The sequence below is a fragment of the Anomalospiza imberbis genome, chromosome 19 (assembly GCF_031753505.1).
Source record: "Anomalospiza imberbis isolate Cuckoo-Finch-1a 21T00152 chromosome 19, ASM3175350v1, whole genome shotgun sequence".
Lineage (NCBI taxonomy): Eukaryota > Metazoa > Chordata > Aves > Passeriformes > Viduidae > Anomalospiza > Anomalospiza imberbis.
The window spans coordinates 2,200,444-2,222,478 of NC_089699.1; the positions used below are offsets into that span (position 1 = coordinate 2,200,444).

Below are 22,035 nucleotides of genomic sequence, written 5' to 3' on the forward strand. Positions count from 1 at the left end.
GCAGACACGAAACACAGGGATTTCAAGATGACTTTCCTGCTTAATTTTTGAATCCCTTGCTGATGCTCTGGGTGCTTTCATCCCTCCCCCATTCCCTGCTTTGGAGCTTTTCTTCCGTTTCCACTCCCAACAAGGAATGACCTCTGCAGTCCCAGGTGTGACCTCAAGAAAAGTCCTGGGGCAGATTTTCCTCCAGTCCAAGTCTCGCTTGTGTACTCCCCTGGGAAATAACGCTGGGATCACCTTTCCTCCTGCCTTTTATCGAGGCAGAGAACGAGCTGTCTGTTCCTCAAGCGCTCCAGACAATGCCTGTGCTCAGACAACCATAAACACAGCTCAATATCCCCCTCCAGACCCTTCTCCCTCCTCCTTTACACACGGGCTGCACACACCGAGCTCATCCTCAAGTGGTTTTTTTCTTTCATTTTTTTAATTATTTATTTAGAAATAATAAAATAAGACATAATATATAAAAATCTGTACAATCCACAATTTGTGCAGTACATTAGGAAGACTTCGATACAAAAAGGCTGCAAACAGGAAAATAGTCATGGACAACTGTGAGACGCCGAGATTGTTCGTCTTACAAGAGCTGCAGGCCAAAAAAAGTCCTTACAAAATCAGCTTCTGATGGGCTGTGGGGTGGTAACTATGCAGCACCTTCTACTCCACAATGTGTTGAGCAGCCAGAATTAAAGACATTACAGTACTTCTCAGTTTTACCTTGTAATCCATCATGAAAAAGAAAACCTCAAAGAGCAAATTAAATATCCGAACCCTTCGTCTTTGTCCGAGGGCTTCCGCCAACACAGAAGTGTTTTCACGGCTGGGAGAGTCATGAAATTAAATTAATTAAAGCCAGCTAATGAGTGAGGATTCCTACCCTGGCCACTTAACCCAGGAGGACTCGCACGGAAGAGATGGAGAGAGGGGAGCATCCCCACCCGCCTCTGCTCCTGTCACTGTACACAGAATTATGGGTCAGACAATGTGTCTCATTCAAGTATTTTCAGGGAAGGGCAGAAATAACATATTCCCCCCCAGCCCCTAAGCAAAAGACAGGATAAAAGCTTCCGTGCGAGCCGGCTGAGCCAATTTATCCCGGATAAAGAGGCTGAGCCGAGGCCTGGGGGAGGTTGCGGGTAGAGCTCCGTCAGTTTAAAGTTTGAGGTTTAAACTTTGAAGTTTAAACTTTGAGGTTTAGAGTTCAAGGTTTAGAGTTCAAGGTTTAGAGTTCAAGGTTTAGAGTTAGCCTAAACTTGGCCCACGATCAACGGGAACTGAAGGAAAGCTGTCAGTCACTGTCTAGTCCTTAAAAATAACAATTTTTTAAATGATTACTCCGATTTGCTGCTGAGAAAGCCAAAATTGATGGCGAAAAGGGGAAGGGGACCACTTGCAGGGCTCTTCCCAGCAGCTTCCCGGAGCCAGGGCTGAAATATGGGATTCCCTGGGCAAAGACAAAGGGTTGGGAAAGAAAGAACAAGCAGAGATTAGCAATGGATTACACCGACACACCCCCCTCGAAACGGCTCTGGGAGCTCTGCAAAAACGCCAGTAACTAGAATGTGTTCTCAAATGAGAAGTCCATGCTTAAAAAATAAATAAAAAGAAGTTCAGAGCATTAGGAATCCTATAAGGCTTGCAAGTAATTTGCTAAAAATCATGCTAACCTGTAGCATCTAGTCCTAGCGAGCCGAGACTGCTGAGCTGAATTGATACTCTTTTTTTGTGGCCTTTTCGTTGTCTTCTCCTTGTCCTCCTTTACAGACTTCTATTTACATTTGGCTTTAAATATGAAAATACTTGATAAACTTTATAAAATGTACAATTTTTAAAAATATTTCTGAAAAACCGACTTGAAAAACAAAACAAACAAACAAGAAAAGAAAAAAAAAAGAAAAAAGGAAACAAACAAACCCAAAACCTCTGCACCAGAAATGTTAAAGGGGAGGGGATTTTTTTTTTTAATTCTCTGGATTTCTTGTGTGTCAAAGAAATGAGACGAATCCTGCATTTTCCATCCCCCCCCCATCTCTCATCCCTCTCTCAAATATCTCAAGTATCATTTAGTGGCAGCTCTGTGCACCTGGGGGATGCTGATCTGAGACCAGATCCCATTTCTCCTGCTCAGCCTCCCTTTTCTCGTTGTGTTTTCGTGCCCTCTCTGTGTCACTGAATGCTCTTTGGTTTAGTTTTTCTCCTTTTGCAGGAACGTCACCGTTAGCAGCACTAGCAGCACCCCATTGTCTCCACCACTGTTGACCCAGAAACTGCAACCAGACCGCTTTTAAATGCCCACCCTTCCTTTCCTTTTCCATCCTCCCACCCCAGTAACAGCCTCAGTACTTGCACTTCATCCTTTGCCCTCTCCAGGAGCCAAATCTGTGTTTACAACATGGAATTCCCCCAGTTTCCAACCCGCCCTATGCTGTAGATAGCATCTTATCAGAAACCAGTTCATTGCAGGCATTTCTTCCAGGCAGGGCTGGCAGGGGCCAGAGGCTTCCACAGATATCCACGTGCAGAAGACACCAGACCTAGAACAAGCTGTTTTTTAATGGCATACAGTGATCCAATACTGCAAGAGTCATCTGGGATTGCCATCCCCACCGCCCCCACGAGCAGGGGCCAAGCACAGCTTTGCTGTCTCCTTGAGCTTAGAGGCACAAAGAATTTAAAGCCTTCTGGGTGAACGAGCCAAAATACCACCAGAGCTTTGCTGAAGGTGACAAAATCTGCTTGGTGACGAGTGATGGGTGAGTGTCACCCGCTGAGCTGGGGTTTGCTGGGGAGGGAGGGAGGCAGGAGATGAAGCTCCCTTTGCAGCCTCTTCCTCCCCAAAGAATCCCTCTCTCCACGAGATGGAAATCCACCTCCCTCGCACCCCTGCCCTGCTGAAGAGAAGCATTTTGCACAAAACATCCCTCCACCACTCCCGAGTGCTGTGCTGCCAAGGCCCTTTCCTCCTCTTCCTTCCTCCTCAAAAAACTCTTCCTGGGGACTTCTCTGCTGCTTGGCTCATCCGTGGCCAAGCTCCAGCAGCCTCTGGCATCAGCCAGCAGCTCCATGGCGTGTCCATGGCACAGTTTCAGGGAAAGCTCCTCTGCTCGGAGCTGGGGCAGGCCAGGGAGGACACGCAGATGATGCTGGTTTGCTTCCCCCAACTGAGTTTTTTCTCCTAGAAGGAAAGAGGGATTTTATTCCTCCCACAGAAGAACAGGGGGAAAGAGGAGGAGGCCCAGCTCACTTTAGATCTAAGCCTTAAGCCTTTAGAATAAGGTGCAAAATAAAGGTCTTAAAAAGAAAAGGAAAAAAAAAAAGAAAAAAAGTCAAAACCAAAAAAGTGTCTGAGGTTTGATATTTTTGTTGTTGTTGTTCAAAGCAGCCTGTTCTTTTTTTTTTTCCTTTTTTTTTCTTTTTCTTAAATAAACTCCACTGTGCAAAACTGTGCATTTTCTTTGGTATCCACTTAGGTAGTTTGAACTTAGTACTTTTTCCTATGTATACATATCTTTTGTCTTGTTTTTCCTTTAGACAGAGAATTAAATTCTCCCCCAAAAAAAAATCATAATTTTGCTGGAGGCTACTGATTGGCCTGATATTACATAATGCCCCTTATGTAATTGGAAAGAGAGAAATTGATTCTAGCTATCAACTACTGGCCTCAAAAGGAATTTAAACTTTCTGGCAACATTGGCCTCTCTGAACTGATCATGAGCTTTTCAACCCAAAACGTTCAACACTGACTTTTTTTTTTCTTTTTAAATTACACAAAAGAAAATAAAAACTACACTGCAACAAAAATAACCATTTGTGTTCATGTAGTTAGCAGCAGCTTTTTAAAAAATAATTATAATAATAATAATAATAATAAGGCAGATTCTTGCCTTTGTTATGCCATTAAAAACATTCTTGTTCCCTAGAGAGAAGCATTCTGGAAAAAGTTGAAAACAAAAAATAATAATAACCCAACCAAAGCTTGCCTGCAAGTTCAAGTTTTGTAAAAAAATATATACATAATTTATTCTACAACATATGTGCCTTCTGTTCATACTTAGACATGTTTAGTGCTTTGTGTTTAGAGTTCATCTCCTGTCGTCCCTCCTCTGAGGACAGCCCTAAAACCAGCCTGGGTTCCTCGGGTCTGCTGCCTTCACACCACTCTTCCACAGTACCGTTGTCTGCAAACTCTTCTGGGCCAACTTCTCAGGTCAACGAGCCCTTGCCCGATGGACACGGTGGGGATTTTGCCTTCCAGCCACGCGAGAGAGGCAGAGCCCGCCAGTCATATCTCCGACTCCCGCCGCAGCGGCCGCGGCTCCAGGGGCACCCCTGCCTGGTTGTGGTGCTCCATGTCCGGGTGGGTGTCCGTGCTCATGCTCTCAGGCACCCCCGTGTCGATCTCGTCCTCCTCCTTGCTGCTGAGGGCCACCTCGTTCTCGTAGCAGAAGGAGTTGGCGTTGGAGAGGATGTATTTCTTCTCCGCTAAGTCCCTGGCACTGCAGATGGGTGTGTTGGGCACTTCGTACGTTTTGTGGAACCTCGAGTAGTCCACTTTGTAGTAGTTCTTCTCTTCAAAGAGCACGGGCTCATAGCGGTGCCCCCAGAGGATCTCGTTGGCCAGATATGAGCTACGGCACTGGGTGGTCATGGCGGTGGCCTCCACCATGCCCTCCAGGATGACCACAATCTCAAAGTCAGCATTGTCCATGTCCTGTTTGCTCAGGTCATACAGAGGACTGTCCTCGTCTATCTCATGCACTATTGTAATGGGGGAGACCAGGAAGATGCGGTCGATGCCGCTGTCAAAGCCCACATTGATGTCGATTTGATCCAGGGGGATATACTCCCCTTCCGACGTGATCCTGGATTTCAGGAGCTGCGCCCGCACGTGCGCCTCCACCAAGTGGCTTTTCCTCAGGTTCCCCACGCGCCACATCAGGCACAGCTTCCCATCCCTCATGGCCACCACAGCATTGTGGCTGAAGACCAGAGTTTCGTTCCTCTTTTTTGGCTTAGCCATCTTTGCCATGACGGCACCAATGATGAAGGCATCAATGATGCAGCCCACGATGGACTGGAAAACCACCATGAACACGGCAATGGGACACTCGTCAGTGACACACCTGAAGCCGTAGCCGATCGTGGTCTGGGTCTCGATGGAGAACAGGAAGGCTGCGGTGAAGCTGCTCACCTGAGACACGCAAGGCTTGCTGTTCTCTTGGTTCTCCAGATCCCCGTGCAACAGCGCAATCAACCAAAACACACAGCCAAAAAAAAGCCAGGAGAGGATGAAAGTCAGGCAGAAGATCACCAGCATCCACCTCCAGCGGATGTCCACGCACGTGGTGAAGATATCGGCCAGATAGCGCTGCCCCTTCTCGCCCACGTTGATGAACTGGACGTTGCAGTGCCCGTCCTTCTTGACGAAGCGGCTCCGGCACTGCTGCCGGGTGTGGACCTTGCCCTTGCCGTTGCCAAAGCCGTTGGCCACGGCCATGGTGGACAGCTTCATGCCGTCCTCCTCCGAAGACACGATGCTGTAGCGGTTGGTTCGCACGCTGCCCATCACTACTGCCGGGGACTGAGGTGCTTCTGCTTTAGAAAACAGTCTGAGTTTCTGCAAAACCCTTTGGAGAAACAGTTTTGAAAGTTCTACCGGAACACACACACGCGGAAAAACCGGGCGGAGGCCGGAGTCCCCAGAAGCCCTCGGATCAACCAAGGACAGTCTTCTGGCATGCAGGGTGAGCTCAGCAAGCCACCGTCATAGAGAGGGCATGGTCTGCAAGAGAAAGAGAAATGGCACTTTAGATCCTGGAGGAAAAGCATGAGGGGATCAAGGAAAATGGCACCTGTGGGCCTGCAGGAAGTTTCCTCTTTCTTAATGACATTTTCAGCACTGCTCAACGTTCGCAGCTGTGCATGGACAGGGGTCACACGTGGTTACTGCAAGGAAGGAATTGCCCTTCCCGAAGGAAAGCACTGAAGGGGTCGTGTCACACCAGTCTGAGCAATATTCCCTTTAAAGCTGGGCATGAAAAGGATCTCTGCTATTTATAACTGTGATTTCTGCTTATTTTGAAGCAAACAACTCCCTTTAACATCCTTCTGTTCAAACACAAATGCTGAAGTGGTTTGTAGTGACTTATGATGTGTCTCATGGACTGTCTGACCCATGACAAAGCAGGGAGTGAGCAAAAGGGAAAGTGGAGACAGGGAATAAACTTGGGAAGTGCAGATAGCGGCAATTGCATGAAATTAAAGCACATACAATTGCTTTAATTAAGCTAAAAGAAGGAGTTGTGCATTCTCAGCAAATTTCAAGAACAAGAGCTGCAGTAGCTTCCCTCTAACTCCATTAACTCATCGAGATTTCTGTAGTTTTCAGGCTCAGGTTTGGATTAAGTTGTACAAAAACAATTAAACCTTTCAAACCTCCCATCTGCTCCTGCTAAAGCCACCAGTAAAACGTAGCAGAATCAGCTGAGTGCCTTCCTAACACCTTTAGGAGCAAGTTCCAGCACCTTCCCCTCGGGAGCCTGAGGCAGCCCCTTCCATCTCCAGCAGGTCACAGTCCTGAGGGTCCTGTAAGTCCGAAATGTCACCAATCAAGACTCAGCAGAAAGGCTACCAAATCTCCTTCCTCCGGGGAGAAGCCACCAAAAACTTGTTTCAGGGAGGTCTGGCTTAGACCCAGGTCTAGCTTTTAACAAGTGCGTCATCCATTAAGTCATGTACTGCATATCAGGAAATGGAATTGAAATACTGCAGAGGAGAAGAGATGCATTAAAGCAACTGCTCCAGCCACACATGGCCCACGGAGGGAATAAAGCTAAACCCGGGTGGAGAGGAATGTCTGCTGTCCCTTTGGCAAGGCACGGGAGGCTCCAAAACCATTTACAGTAGCAGGAGATTAAATCACAGCACTCTTCCTAAATTAATGTTATCAAAACTCATCTGAGTTTGTCCAAAAGCCAACAAAACTGCAGCCACTGTGGAGCACAACCCCTGCCCGCCAGGACCCCTGCTCTTCTCTGACTGGAATCTCACAACAGCTGGAGATAAGATGTTATCTCCTTTCCCAACAACAGCAGCTCCTAAAGCCTTGCTGAGGTGCTCCAAAAACTTGAGCGATTTCAAGCAACTCCTCAATCCCTCCCACATCCTTCAGCCACATTACAAAGGCTTGAGCTCAACAAACAGTTGTTAGGAAAAGAGCAGGTGAACAACAGCAGCATCATCAGCTGTGTGTGCAGGCTGCTTTTCCCTCCAGGATCTCCTCGGGGTTTACTTTCACCTCCTCTTTTCCCCTCGCTCCTGTTTGTTGTGCAAGAATGTGTCCCGATGCCTCCTTGCCAAGATTAGTCATCTGTGACTTCAGCTCAGACAAGACATTTTGGCAGCTCCAGGCGGGTTCTGTAATGCCCCTTTGAGTGCAGCTCTCAGCACCGAACACTTCTGGTGGAGCTGCCCTCCTACTTACTCTGGGCACTTATTTTTTTACAACTGTCTTGCCTCCACTGTGTAAGGATCCACTTTTTCCTCCCTTACACCTTTTTGTTCCCAGGGTTTCTCATTCCTGCCAGGATATCGTGCTCAAAAATACAAAAGAATTCTTTTAACGCTCACTTAAATGATTTGTTTTGGCCAAAACCCTACTTTTATTAGAAACCTGAACACAGCGGGGAAGTGAAATTACTGTTAATATATCCCACATAAAAAAACTTCTTGAAAAGCCATTGCACTGCTCTGCAAATCGATCACTTTCATAAACCGCATCCTATAATCACAGTCATGTTCGACTTCCACAGTCAAAGCCTGTTTTGTTCCAAGCTGATGGAAACACACAGCCTAGGAAACAGTTTCTTTTGGAGTTTGTTTTTTTCCCGTTTCTTTCCTGGATTTTAGACGAAAACTTTTGGTGGAGGGAAAGATAAGCTGTAACATTTAAAGTGTCTGAATATGCAGCTTCTCCCACTAAAGTCTCGACCTGAGGACACTTGTTTGAATCCCACAAATCCCTGAAATCCTAACGCCAGCATCCTGTGGCTGCATTTAGAAGTTTGGGACCCGAATTTGTCGTATTCCTCCGCTGCAGGATTGAGCACCTCTCCCCTCCTGTCCCTTGCCCGGATCCCTCCTTGCTGGCTGTGCTGTGGGAGTGCAGCTGCACCCCTTTGGTCCCAAGGACCCCAAAACCTGGGGGTGAGCCTGGGAGCAGCTCTGGAGCCTGCTGGAAGCTCACAGCACAAAGCTCTGGCACAGTCCAGGGCAGCAGAGCTGTCTGCCTGCTTTTCCAGCACAAAGTGCCTCTCTTCCTTTGAGTGCTGGGGCAGGGAGGAGGTTGGGATGGGAGCAGGAGCAGCACCACACACAGGGATCAGCCAGAGGGGCTGATCTCGCTCCTGCTCATGGAAATACAGACCCTGTGAAATGCCCTGTGCATCCACTGGCTGCCCCAGCACCTGCTCCGTGCTCACTCTGACCCTCACCACCACTTCCACCAAAAGTTCCCCAAAGAACCCAGGAACAAAGCAGCAGGAAAACTGAATGCTACTTCTTCTTGTGCCAATCCACCTGCTGCTCCAAGGCTGGACAACACTGCTGCTCCTCATTCCACCCCAGCATCAGCTGCTGGTGGCACCAGCAATTCCAGGCTGGTGTGGGAGCAGCCCTGCAATCCTCACTGGGCAGAGGGAGCCAACCCAGCACCACCAACCCAGCCCAGGATTTCCAGTATTTGCCTAACTGGGCCCAGTGCAGTGCAGCCAGACACAGAGCTGTAAATTCAATCATCACCAGGTGTGTTATCATTATTATTAATAATAATAATACTACCTTTCCTCCTGGAAGGGAAGATAAGCAACACGACTTGGAATTACCAGCAGTGGCAGGGACACGGGATTACTGGGAAGGGATGAGGTGGGATGGGAGAGCCTGGCTGGCTCTGCAGCGAGGGGATGCTTGGAGGAAGGAGGAAAACGGGGCTGTGCTGCATCTGCAGCATTTCTGAGCCAGCATTTGGGGAAATGCCACGATGAGGAGCCCAAACCTTCACCTCCCCCTGAGCATCCCCCTGCAGACCTTCCCTGGGGAAGGACGCTCACATCGCAAGGCACAGCAGGAGAGGAATTTGGGCAAAGGTTAAAGAGCGAGTGCAGAGGAGCAGGGGAGGGGTAGAGAGGAGCAGCAGGCAGCGCTTGGAGCGGTTATTCCCCGGCTGACGCCACCGAGCCCTGCGGAGCCAGCCGGGCACATGTTGCCAAGAGAGCACCAGCACCACCTCAGCCAAGCGCCCTCCCTGCTGCCCTCGGAAAGCAGAACAAAGCAGCTTCTCGCCGTGGCCCAGCCTGTTCCCACATTCCTGCTCCCTCGCTGCCGGGCACGGCCACCTCTGTAACCTTTCTCCTTAAAAGTCATTCCCCAGGGCTCCTCCGCTGCTCCGGGCGCCACTCAAGTTACACGGAGCTGCCTTCGGGAGAAAGATCTGACCTTCAGGGACAGGCAGCGGGGGGGGACAAAAAATTAAAAGAGAGCACATGATGCAGGGAAATGGGTGCGAAGAAATAGGAGAAAGGGAAGGACAAGTGGCGCTCGCATCTGCTGTCCTGCCAAGGAGACGGGCTCGGGGTATTTGTAGCTGGTGACAAAACAACTCCGAGCGGAGCAGCCATCACCAGGGGGTGTACGCGGCGCACCGGCTGCGAGGATGGAAAAGCAAACAAGTGTAAAGGTAAGGCTGAGCCACGGAGACAAGTGCGGGCAGCCTGCGGGGTGGGGACAGAGCTGCGGGGACAGCCGGGCTCAAGCCGGGCCAGCGGCACCTGCGGGTCCCCAGCGGCCCCCGCCCCGTCACTGACCCCCCAAATCCATCTGCCTTTGCTTATCAGTATTTTTTCCTTTCACTGTCATGAGCTAAGCTGAAACAATACAGCTCTTCGCTGCCTTCCCAGATGCTTTTTTTGTTGGTTTTTTTTTTTTTTTTTCCCTGCTTCCCATTTTTTTGGCAGGACGATCAAAAAGAAAGAAGCCCGCCCGTCTGCACCATGCCGATGAATGAAGCTACAGGTTCATTTCACAGCCCTCCAAACCATCCCGGGCGCTCAAAGCCACGCGTCCGAGTGCCGGGACTCGCCGCTTCTGCCCTCTCTCCGTGCGGGAAACAACAGGCGAGAAGGCGAAGCGATGGAGCGGTGCGCTTTGTGCAACACGGAGTTGTCATGCGAACTTGCAGCCCTTCCCCAGGATAAAATATCCCGAGGGGGGGGAAAAAAGGGGGAGCAGCTGGTGCATGGAAAGTTATGAGCACAAACAGATGCTGGAAGCAGATGCTCGGGCGCTCCAGCCATACCTATCGAATTATTTTAGGCGCTGAGAATAGCTCCGTGAGAAACGCAGGAGTTCCCCTCTTCTCCAAGCCGGAGGCTGCGGACGCTTTTATCGCGGGGGTATCGCGACAGCGCGCGTGCCGCGCATCGCCTCCGCCGCTCGGGGAGGCGGGGATAGACGGGGGGAAGGAGGCGATTCTTACCTGCGGCGGCCGCGAGGGAGGTGCCGGTGCGGAGAAGGGGTAAGATCCGTGGCGAGGCCGTGCCCGGTGCCCGCTCCGCTCGCACTGCGCTCCCGCCCGCCCGCGGCCCCTTTTTGCGGGCGGCCATGGCACGTTTAATACGGCCCCGCCGGCCCCGCCCCGCGCGCGCCCGCAGCCAATCACAGCACGGGGAGGGGCCCGGGGGCGGGGCCTCGCGGGGACCGGGCAGCGGGACCGGGAGCGGCGGGGCCGGAGCGGAGCGGGGATGGAGCGGGGATGCTCCGGGAGCGGAGCCGGGGATGCTCCGGAGCGGCGCACGGAGCCGGGGTTCCCGCTGCCAGGAGGGGCCCGGGAGAAGGCGCTGGGTCCCCCGGTGCCCGCTGGGGAGGCTCTTCGGGTTCCCCGTGCGGAGGATCCCGGGAGAAGGCGCCGGGTCCCGAGGTTCCCGGGTCCCCGGGAGAAGGCACCAGGTCCCGGAGTCCTCGGGTTCCCGGTGCGGATGGTCCCCGGGAGAAGGCACCGGGTCCCTGGATCTCCGGGTTCCCGGTGCGGAGGGTCCCTGAATCCCGGTGTGGAGGATTCCCGGGTCCCCTCCGTGGAGGGTTCCGGGAGTAGGCACCACCAGGTCCCCGGGTCCGCGGTGCAGAGAATCCCCTGGTGCCCGGTGCAGAGGGTGCCAGGAGAAGGCACCGGGCCCCCGCTGAGGAGGGTCCCCGGGTCCTCGCGGACTCGGTGCAGAGGGTCCCGGAGAAAGCGCCGGGTCCCTGGATCCCCGTGCGGAGGGTCTCCAGGAGAAGACGCCGGGTCCCGGGGACCCCCGATGTCCGGTGTAGAGGGTCCCGCGAGAAGGCGGCGGGTTCCCCGGTGCAGCGAGGGCCAGGAGAAGGCGCCGGCTCCGCGGGTTCCCGGTGCGGAGACTCCCGGGAGAAGCCGCGGTGCAGAACGGGCACGGCCGCGCTGCGGGGAGGCAGCGCCGCTGCGGTTTCGTTCCTCGGCTCCGGGACGCTCCGGTTGCGCTCCCGGGCACCCGGCACCTGCCGCCGGCATCCCCTCACCCTCCCTCGGCAGAGATAAAGGCTCTTGCGGGACTTCACCGGGAGTTTGGGATGGTCCCGTGTGGGAGCTGGCTGCCCGCTCGCTCCCGTTCCCGTGTTTTGGGCTGATGTCCCAGGCCCCGGGCAGTGAGAAAAAATACTGGAGACAGAAAAGTTTCCTTCCTTTTGTCCCTTTCTTTATTTTAGTGAAGGGGAATGCTAAGATGCAGGGCGTCCCATCCCCAACTCCCGACCCTAGCAGGCAAGAGAAGCCAGGCGAACACAGCACAACACCGCTCCCACCACGAAAATCCTTCTCTTTAACTAAATGTAACATCCCTTCCAAAACAAGAGCTTTGATCCCCGGACTAAGATCTTTTGGAGCAAGACTGGAAGCAAAGGAAGGACGAGCCTGGCTGCAGTGCGTGGGATCCACGGCTTTGTTCCCTGAGTCACCTGTGGCAGCTCGGCCAGGCTGGCCAGGGTTGAAATATGCAGAAATCCAAATGATTTTTAACAGCTTGTCCTCCCTACAGTGGACGTGGCCTAAGACAAAGAAAATAAGGATGAAATGCCTGGCCGGGAGCCTTGCAGGAACAAAAACAGCCTTGTAAGCACAGCCTGAAGTTTGCCAAGCCCCGGCTCTGCTGGACAGTGCAGGGGTGTTGGGTTCCAGGGCAGGTGTCCGCAGCAGGACGCTGTCCCTGCCCTCGGGGAGGGACAGCAGCTGAAATGCACGGGAGAGCCCGCGGTGTGCTGGAAAAACAAGGTGACTGCTGAATGCAGGGGGGCAGAGCACCCCAGGCTTTAGGAATTGTCACAAACACTTTGAATTGCACCCAGCACTGCTGCAGCAGCCCCTGAAACACCCCAAAAATGAGTGCTGGGGATGCTCCCGGGAAAGGCAGCGGCCATCAGCAGCAGGTCAGCCTGGAGCTGCTGAGGGATGGACTGCTCCAAGCGGGTCGGCCTCCAGAGAGCTTCTTACAATGTCCAGAGCAGGCTGTAAATATGATTCCTGACTTTCCACAGCAATGCCAGCGCCTGCAGTCGCTCCTCGTTGCTTAAACTGTCCTCCTCCTCCTCCTCATTTTTTTTTGCTAAGTTTCCAAGTCTGCCATGAGCTGTCTTTAAGCGCTCGCTGGAAAAGCTTTGTCCAAATGCTCTGTCCTGGCGCAGAGGCTCCAGGAACAGCCTCCCCGTGCTGCTGCCGCTCCATCCCACCAGCTGCCGCGCCTGGCACCGGCGGTGTTTGCCGAGTTCCCGCACCGCCAGTGAGGAAGTGCCGCATTGTTGCAGCAATAAACACAACGGCCGAGGGCAGCTGGTTCACAAGCGCCACATTTGTGAGTGCAGGAGGCGCAGAACTGACGTGGTGGGGAGGGGGAAGCAGGGACAAGTGCTTCTGTTCGTTGGGCAATCTGGCAAGTTGGGCAATCACGCTGGTTATGAGTTGTTCTTGGGTGGTTCTGTTCGTTTGCAAGGGGAAGAGAAGTCCAAAACTTACGAGTGACGAGTCTGGAAAGCGAAATCTATAAGGGGGATGACTGCAATCAGTTTATCCATTTAAATCCAAAGGATTTGAAAGACATGGGCACAGTTCATGTACCTGTATCAGAGAAAAAATATCCCTCATGTTTCCCTTTGTGTACTTCCCATGAACCACTAAAATAGCAATAATTTGAAGTATTTGCCCATTGGAATACTCAGAGTTGGAACTAGAGTTCCAACGTTTGCCCATCTATGTGTCAGTGAAATAAAGAGCTGTGATCCACTCCTGCTAAGAGATGCTCTGCTGGGGGGTGGGTGCAGCAATTCTCTGTGCAAAATCTCCGAGATATTCCAGATTGCAGCACGGCTTTGTAGCCTCTTACTCAGCCTTTACTCATGAGAAGTGGCTGATAAAAAATACAGCCCTACTACAGATTTATCTGCCCAGATGAGTAAGGCTTACTCAGCCATTCAGCATTTCACACGAGGCAGGGGGGAGCAGATCCATCACCACTGTTTCACAGCTTTCTCAGAGTCGGGGCAGCTCTGCCCAGAGAGCTCTCCTCTGAATGAAATATCGATTCTAAACCTATTGCACAGATAATGAAAACCATAACGGAGCTGCCTGCCTTCCAAACTTCCAAACAGGGAAGCTGAAGTTACAAGAAAAGTTTCTAAAAATCCCTTTCCTGTTGTAACAAGCCAGGACAAAGAGGGTGAGACAGCTGAAAACTTAACCCTCAGCACTGAGCGAGGGGTTCCTTTTTCTTCTCTCCATTAATGGTTTTGCAGTCTGACCCAGCCTTGCCTCAGAAATCTCCCCTTGAAATATTAGAAAAGCCATGTGAAATGGTCATGGGCTGAGAGATTTTCAAGGTAAGACCTTTTATCTACAGAAAAATGGTACTGAGGGAGAGGAAGGGCTCTGGGAAGGAAGAACATTCGAGAATTTTTCTCTCCTTTTTCTCTCACAGTTCTCCCCTTGGTTGTCAGCACACCCAGCCCTGTCCCTCAGCTTGCAGATTTCCCCTGGAAAGAAATTTGGGAGTTGGGTTGCAGGCCCAGACCTTGGACCAGAGGCTTCAGCCCCTGTCTCACTCCACGGGAGACGTTATTAAATTGCTTTTTCTGTCTTGGCGCTGAAAGGACCTAATTATCAGATTGCATTAGTCCTCATCTCTTCAAGTGGCCAAATCTGCTTTGGTTCTCAAGGATTTTATTGCCAACTGAAAATGGCTTAATTGTATTGTACTTGCAAAGAAAACACGGGCTGGGGGAATCAAAGTTTTCCACAAGAGGAGAAGAAATGCCATAAATAACACGCTGGGCTTTTATTTTTTTGGGTCTCACCATTTCCATGCATGTAAACTGGCATGAGTTTGCCTTTCTTCCCTAACCATGAAGTCAACTGGAAAAAATTCCTCAGGAAAAGGTGGTTTCCCCATTCCCAGAAACCTCCTGGGGTTTAGGCATTAACTGCATCTTTATAGGTCTAATGCTGGGATCTCCAAGGGAAAATGAACCCGCCTTGGTAACAGAAGGAATGGGCAAATCCAGTGAAAATTCCACAGGGAGAAGCTTGCACGTTTGATAAGACTTGAGAGAGCAAATAAACAGATTTGCAAGCAAATGGGATCTACAGATGTGCAGTTCTGCTCACTAAAAATGGGTTTGTCCATGGGAGGGATGAAGTTGGACAGAGGAAATTGAATTTAGGCTTTATGTACCTGAGAAGAGCTGAACTCACACCCCTGAAACACATTTGTTTTCATAACTGTATATTTTGTGTCCAAAATCTTCATTTAACATTTCAGGCTGCCTTAGTTAGGCTCATCCTAAAGGCAAATCACCATCTAGTCACTGTCTTTTGGAGAAAACAAAATATATTTTCAGTCCTTGCTACTGCAGCAGGGGGATGTGAGGACCAAGGTGAAGAAATCCTGAATTACTGAATTCCAAACAGAAATCCACTTCCAGCAGGAGCTGTATCGAACTCCCATTCCAACAGCAACCCACAAATTCTGCCAAGGAAAACTCCTTTCCAATGCTGTATTCCACGTGGCTTGCTTCTCACCAAATTAAGGCGCCTCATTTAAAGCATCTTTAGCTCCCAGCTGAACTTTCAGACCCAATAAAATGTGGTGTTGGTAAAAAGGGAGCTCTGAGCTCTCAGTGCGGGGTCAAAGGCCTTCAAATGTTCAGGAAATGTTCCTCTGATATTTCATGTACACCGGTACATTCCATATTTTCTCCAAGCACACAGGTCCAGCTCCATTTGGGGACCGTTCCCACCACCCAGGGTTATGGATAACCTTCCAGAAATGCAGTCAGTGCCAAGGACATCTGCCCTGTTTGTGACACAGCAATATTCCACATTTCTCCTTCTCAAGCCAGCAGTCAGCTTTGTGCTCAAAGACAGCAGTGGGGAGGTGGTTTACGATTAATGGGAAGGAATGTTCAGATTAACAAGGAGGAATTTTCAGATTAATGGGAAGGAATTTTCAGATAATGAGGAGGAATTATCAGAATAACAAGGAGGAATTTTCAGATTAATGGGAAGGAATGTTTAGATTAATGAGGAGGGATTTTTAGATTAATGGGAAGGAATGTTCAGATTAACAAGGAGGAATTTTCAAATTAAAGAGAAGGAATTTTCAGATTAACAAGGAGGAATTTTCAGATTAATGAGCAGGAATTTTCAGATTAACAAGGAGGAATTTTCAGAATAACAAGGAGGAATTTTCAGTTTAACAAGGAGGAATTAGCATGAGTGATCAAAGTGACCAAGAAACGTCATATTCCTAAAGCTAAGATTTTCTTAATCTCCCAGTCATCTGCCTGTCTCCCACAGCTCCCATTCTTCAGATATCTCCAGGGGAAGGGAGTTAATGGTTAATAAAACTCCCCAGAGGAGTGAGAACATGCTTCTGGAGCTGCCATGGGGATGCTGACAATTCCTGGAAGGAAAAGGGTTAAGAGCCAGCAGCTCACACACAAGTGTGGCACTGCAATTCCATTCTCTCCCTTTCAGCTCCCATTGCTCAGTGCCAGGTTTTCCAAAATTGGGATGAACACAGCAGGGTGAGGAGATCTTGGTGTTTTTAAACCAAGCTTAAAACCCCTGGGTTTTTTTTAAACCAAGTTTAAAACTTCTGTTTTTCAGACCTCTGGTTATGGATCTTGTCCGTGAGCAGGAGGATCTCAAGGACATCATTTGGGTTTTTAGTGGTTCCCTGCTGTGGGCAGTCAGATCAGAGTCATAAAATCCCAGAAATTGGGTTGAAAGGGACCTTAAACTCATCCCATTCCACTCCTGCCATGGCAGGGACACCTTCCACTGTCCCAGGGTGCTCCAAGCCCTGTCCAACCTGGCCTTGGACGTTCCAGGGATCCAGGGGCAGCCACAGCTGCTCTGGGAATTCCATCCCAGCCCCTCCCCACCCTCACAGGGAAGGATTTTCCCACAGTATCCCATCTATCCCTGCCCTCTATCAGTTTTATTCCATTCTCTTTGTCCTGTCACTCCATCCCTTCTCCCAAATTTCTCTCCATCTTTCCTGTCAGCTCCTTCAGGCCTACAAGATCACCACGAGGTCACGACGAAGCTTCACTTCTCCAGGCTAAGCAACCCCAACTCTCTCATCTTTTCCAACCCCAATTCTTCTCTTTCAGCAGAAAAGGCAAAGAGAATTGGGATTGCTCAGCCCAATTTTAGGAGAAAAGGCAAAGAGAATTGGGATTGTTCACCCAATTTTAGGAGAAAAGGCAAAGAGAATCGGGATTGTTCAGCCAAGTCAAGTCACTTGCTCGCCCCAGGGCCCTCGTGGTGCTCAGACAACTTCCAGAGTTCCCCTGCAGAGCCCAGGAGGCTCAGAGAGAGGGGCTGGGCTGAGTTTTTCTGATTGTAGCAGGCAGGGATAAAGCAGAGACCTGAGAGTGCCACCACGGGCAGAGCCGTGGAAAGCTTCCAATGGGAAAGGGAGTGGCAAGAAGGAACAAGAACTCGGTGGCACCAGAAAGAGCTGGGAGGTTTCTGCCTGTTCTGAGCAAACTGATCGCAAATCACCCGCCTTTTCTGCACCTCTCCTCCTGACCTGTTTGCATTCACACCTCGGGCACCACGGAACTGGGCAGCTTCGCCTACCCAGCTGGGGTCTGGGGGCTCCTGAGGGAGATGGTGTGGGAGAGGTGGGCACAGGGTGGAACCTGCTCCCAGCAGCCCCTGTGTGGGTTTTCCCTTCCCTGATCCCCTCCCCTGCCTGCCCTCTGGGCTGCCCCCCACAGTTCTGGGCAGGTCCCCAAGATCCCACCGCAGGTCTGTGGCTCCAAAGAAGCCAAGGCTGATGCCAGAAGTTCCCACCCCTCTTCAGAGCACAGACCTCTCTTCAGAGCTGTGCTTTGATAGATATTGCATCCTAATTTCATTTTGCTTTCATTCTGGGGGCCAAATGCCTCCTGAGGTCACCCGTGGCAGGCAGAGGGGACACCCAGCACCCTGCATGGTTTCCCTGCTGCATTTCTGCTGCTGAGCATTGATTACCACTGTAATTTATTCCCTATCAGGGCATCCACTCCAGTGAAAACTGCATTTATAAACCTGAAAGCATCTGATTTCTGCTAACACCACATAAATGACTGTTCTTCTCTCTTTCTCACACTTTTTATTCCAGTAGATTAGCTGAGATCAAATGTCCTCAGTGTTTTCTATCACTTTGTACCAGAGCCTCAGAATTCGCCTGGAGTCTGTGGCCACAACATAAATGACAATATCAGAGTTTATTTTCTCTCCTGGAAAGCAAATAAACTGTGCTAAAAACAGAGAGTTAGATCACTGGCCATTGTGGAAGGAAAACCACAGCAGAAAACATGCTGGAGTTTCCTGAGGAGCCAGCACTGAGGTTTTTACATCCAGTGGGAACTTCCATCCCCATGGCACTGCGGGAGACTCTCCCTGAGAAGGTTCTGGGTGGGTTTGCGTGTGTTTATGCTGCTTTCTGCCCATCAACAATGACTGGACTTCTCCACCAGGTGCACCAGGGATGGTCCTGGAGATGCTGGAGCTGGTGGGGAGCAGTCCCAGCTTTTTGGGAGCCTCAGGCCCTTCCAGAGACTTCACAGCATCTTTTCCCCTCTTCCCTGCTCAGGAAGCCAGGGAGATCCTGGCCAGGAGAGCCAGAGCTGGTCCCTGGCACGCGTGGAGCTCAGCCCTTCCCAGAACTCCTGCAGGACCGGGAAAGAGGAGCACAAATTAAATCAGCTGGCACCTCTCAAAATACCCCTCCAAAGTAAAACTGAACAGATGAGTACAACCAAACCGAGCTCAAAAGTGTTGCTTAAACTTCCTGAGATTGTTTTGGGCTGATTACTTGGACCAGCCCTCCAAGGCCCACCCGTTCTAACACCTCTGCCACTTGAAAAATCTGTCGTCAGAGGGGAAATTATCCTCAGCAAGTAAAGGCCACAGCTTCCTTTCCCCTGCTATCACCATCTTGTGCTGCTTATTTGCTTTTCTGATGCCATTTTGCGCCTCCAGGCCCAGCTCTGCCCTTCACCTACGCACAGGGGAAGGATTTTCCACCCACCCAGGGCATCCTGAGCTGGAATTTGGGCCAAACTGAATGTCCTGTGCTCTGGCCCAGCCTGATCTGGGCCCCAGGAGGGGAAGGATGGTGGCAGGAGGAGGCTCTCTCCTGGTTTTTCATACTGGGAAATCTGCACCTCAGAGTGAGCCATGAGTTTCTTTGTAATCTCCCTAATTCTTCAGGAGTTGGCTTTGATCCTCTGGTTTTATTTGAGCTGATGCCCAAACCCTATTAAACAACCTTGTGACAGGGGCTGGAGGGGGAAAGGTTGTGCTTTTTCCCATCAGATGTTGAGCAATCAGCATGGAAAGCTGATCAGTGTCAGAGCTGGTGGCAGTGAGACCTGGTGACATCGTACTGCTGTGGTGGCAGCACAGGTCCCAGGGTTCCCGTGGTTCCACAGGGCTGGGATTGCTCCCCACAGGTGGGATGGGAGCTGCAGGAGCATCCTGGGTCCCTTCCTTGATCCCTTCCCTGGTTCCCTCCCCTGGGTCCTTTCCCTGATCCCTTCCCTGGTTCCCTCCCCTGGGTCCTTTCCTGGAGTCCTTCCCTGAATCCCTTCTCTGGTTCCCTTTCCTGATTCCCCTCCCTGAATCCCTTCTCTGGATCCTTTTTCTGGATCCCTTCCCTGAATCCATTGCCTGAATCCCTTCTCTGGATCCCTTTCCTGGAGCCCTTCCCTGAGTCTGTTCTCTGGATCCCTCCCTGGATCCCTTCTCTGGATCCCTTCCTGAATCCCCTCCCTGGATCCCTTATCTGGATCCTCTCCCTGAATCCCTTCTCTGGATCCCTTTCCTGAGTCTGTTCTCTGGATCCCTCCCTGGATCCCCTTCCTGAATCGATTCCCTGGATACCTTCCCTGATCCCTTCTCTCGATCATTTCTCTGGATCCTTCCCTGGATCCCTCCCTGGATCCCTTCTCTGGATCCCTCCCTGAGTCCTTCCCTGATCCCCTCCCCTGCCTGCCCTCTGGGCTGCCCCCCACAGTTCTGGGCAGGTCCCCAGGATCCCACCACAGGTCTGTGGCTCCAAAGAAGCCATGGATGATGCCAGAAGTTCCCACCCCTCCTCAGAGCACAGACCTCTCTTCAGAGCTGTGCTTTGACAGATATTGCATCTTAATTTCATTTTGTTTTCATTCTGGGGGCCAAATGCCTCCTGAGGTCACCCGTGGCAGGCAGAGGGGACACCCAGCACCCAGCCTGGGACTGTCTTGGTTTGACAAAGGGCAGGGATCACATGGAGGGACAATCAGGGGGGCAGACAAAGAGAGAAAGAAAACGAGCAGGGCCTCGCCACGTCACCTGTGACAGTACTGGAAGGTGCTTGTGCTCTCTGCCACCAAGGGTGACATTAAAAACCCTGTGCAGAACAGACCAGAGCAGGGAACAACGGGCTGGCTTTGCTCCTCTCGCCTGGTGGGGTGACTCCAGAGCTCAAGTGCAAGCAATGCCAATCAATTCTGGCTCTTTTTGTCTAAAAACAAAAAAAAAAAAAAAAAAAAAAAACAAAAAAAAAAAAAAAAAAACAGAAAAAAAAAAAACAACCCAAACCAACCAAACCAACCAACCAAACAAACCCCTCAAAAAAAAAACAAAACAAACAAAACAAACAAAACAAACCCCAAAACAAACAAAACAAGCAACAAACAAAACAAAACCAACAAAAAAACACCCCAAAAAACAAACCAAACAAACAAAAAAAAACCCCAAAAAAACTCAAAAATAAAAAAAAACCCAACCCACAAATCCATCCTCCAGCTTTCCAGAAGTCAGAGTTCCCCTGCCAGCTCAGCTTTCCTTCATCCCCACCTGTGCTGCTGATGGCAGGGCCCCAGGGCAGGCAGGATGGGTGCACAGGGCAGGGTTTTACCCTGCAGGATGCACAGAGCTCTTTGCTTTGCATTATTCACACTCCTCAAGCCCTGGCAGATTGCTTTCCCTCTGACCGCTCTCCACTATAATTTCTTCAAGCTGAAGAAGTGTCTGTTCTGAATCTTCATCTGAAATGGCAATTGACTTTGAATCTTTTCTGGAAGGCCCAGAAAGGAATGAAAGGCTTCCAAGCATCTTTGTGCTGTTTGGGGTCTGGAAGTGGCCGCTCTCACAGGGGAGCAAAGAGAAGAAGCAGATCTGGGTGAGTAATTCAATCTTCAGCAGGTAATTTACTTTGAGGCAACACCTCAGCCCTCGATGCTTTTGGTTCCCAGCACAAAACATCCCTGGCCTCACTCTCCTCTGCCCTCAGCTGTGCTTCAGGTAACTCTGGGAAGGAGAAACCTCCCCAAGAAGCAAATCCCTGAGTAAAAACCGTGACTTCCTCCGCTCAAACAAGGCCCAGGAGGCTGGGGCAGGGCGTGCATCCTCCCCTGATGTGGAGAGGCTGTTCCAGGGCTTTCATCACCTCAGGTAAAATTAGCACGATGCTAATTACCCCAGGCCAAACACACAGCTGGGGCAAGTGCATTTTTTCAGAGGGGTGAGACTGGAGCTGGAACTGGCAGGGACCATCCCCTTCTATCAGTGTGAGGAAAGGGATGGGAGCTGTTTCAGTCCCAGTCCACGTGTGGAATGTATTCACATGTGACACCTCCCTGCTGGAGCTGCTCACCCCAAATCCTGAGGATTGCTAGCACCAGAGCTTTCCCAAACCTTTCTCCCACATTTTTGGTCCATAGCAAAGGAATTCTGTGGGTTTGGGACTTCTGTTCTAGCGGGGTTTGCTGGAGGGTGTTGTGTGGGATTGTAAAGAACCACATCTGACTGCTTTACCTGGGACTTCTCCAAAAAGAAGGATAAAATGGGAGGAAAGACAAAAAACATCTTCTAACAGAGTGGTTCCCTGTGGAAAAAGGAACCACTGGAGAGAAGTTTAATCAGTGCAGTGAGTAATTGCAGGAGCTGCCATAAAACACTTCCCACATTTCATTTCCCACTTCACATCCTACCACAGGTCACTCTGGAAAGCCTCCCATGGAATTGGTGAGGTCACATTTACTTCTCAAGAGTAAGGGCAGGGAAGGTTTCCCCTTGGGGATACTCCCTGGGCTCTTTCTCATTTCCACTGGGAGATCAGAATGCGTGGATGCATAATTCCTATTTTTCCTGCCCCACTCAGAGCATGGCTACCCCAAGGAAGCATTTACCAGCCAAAATTCCTGCTGGAGACACCCAGCACAGCCACTCCTCCGAGCCCCAGCACAGAGCAGCGGGACTGGGGTTGTTTAACCTGGAGAAAAGGAGACTCAGAGACCTTGTCACTCTCTACAGCTCCTGAAAGGTGGCTGTGGCCAGGTGGGGCTGGGCTCTTTCTCCAGGAACTGACAGAACCAGAGGACACAGTCTCAAGCTGCACCAAGGGAAATTTAGGTTGGATATCAGGAAAAAGTGTT

The 22,035-nt window shown here is 50.7% G+C and overlaps 1 protein-coding gene and 1 long non-coding RNA gene across 3 annotated transcripts; both read right to left on the reverse strand.

Annotated features, from left to right (window-relative positions):
• Positions 1-411: 411 nt before the first annotated feature.
• KCNJ2 (potassium inwardly rectifying channel subfamily J member 2) lies at positions 412-10,985 on the reverse strand. 2 transcript variants are annotated; one of them, XM_068209995.1, is made up of 2 exons: positions 10,538-10,985; positions 412-5,788 (listed from the first exon to the last, which is right to left on the reverse strand). In XM_068209995.1, exon 2 carries the CDS (start codon positions 5,570-5,572, stop codon positions 4,289-4,291), a length of 1,284 nt encoding a protein of 427 aa, XP_068066096.1. In that variant the 5' UTR covers positions 5,573-5,788; positions 10,538-10,985; the 3' UTR covers positions 412-4,288. The 2 variants fall into 2 exon arrangements, with proteins under 2 accessions (XP_068066096.1, XP_068066097.1); XM_068209996.1 differs by having other exon boundaries at positions 10,358-10,985.
• Positions 10,986-11,746: 761 nt separating this feature from the next.
• LOC137485462 (uncharacterized) lies at positions 11,747-13,108 on the reverse strand. The gene is made up of 2 exons (XR_011005321.1): positions 12,595-13,108; positions 11,747-12,117 (listed from the first exon to the last, which is right to left on the reverse strand). It is a non-coding gene; the product is annotated as an uncharacterized lncRNA (long non-coding RNA).
• Positions 13,109-22,035: the final 8,927 nt, after the last annotated feature.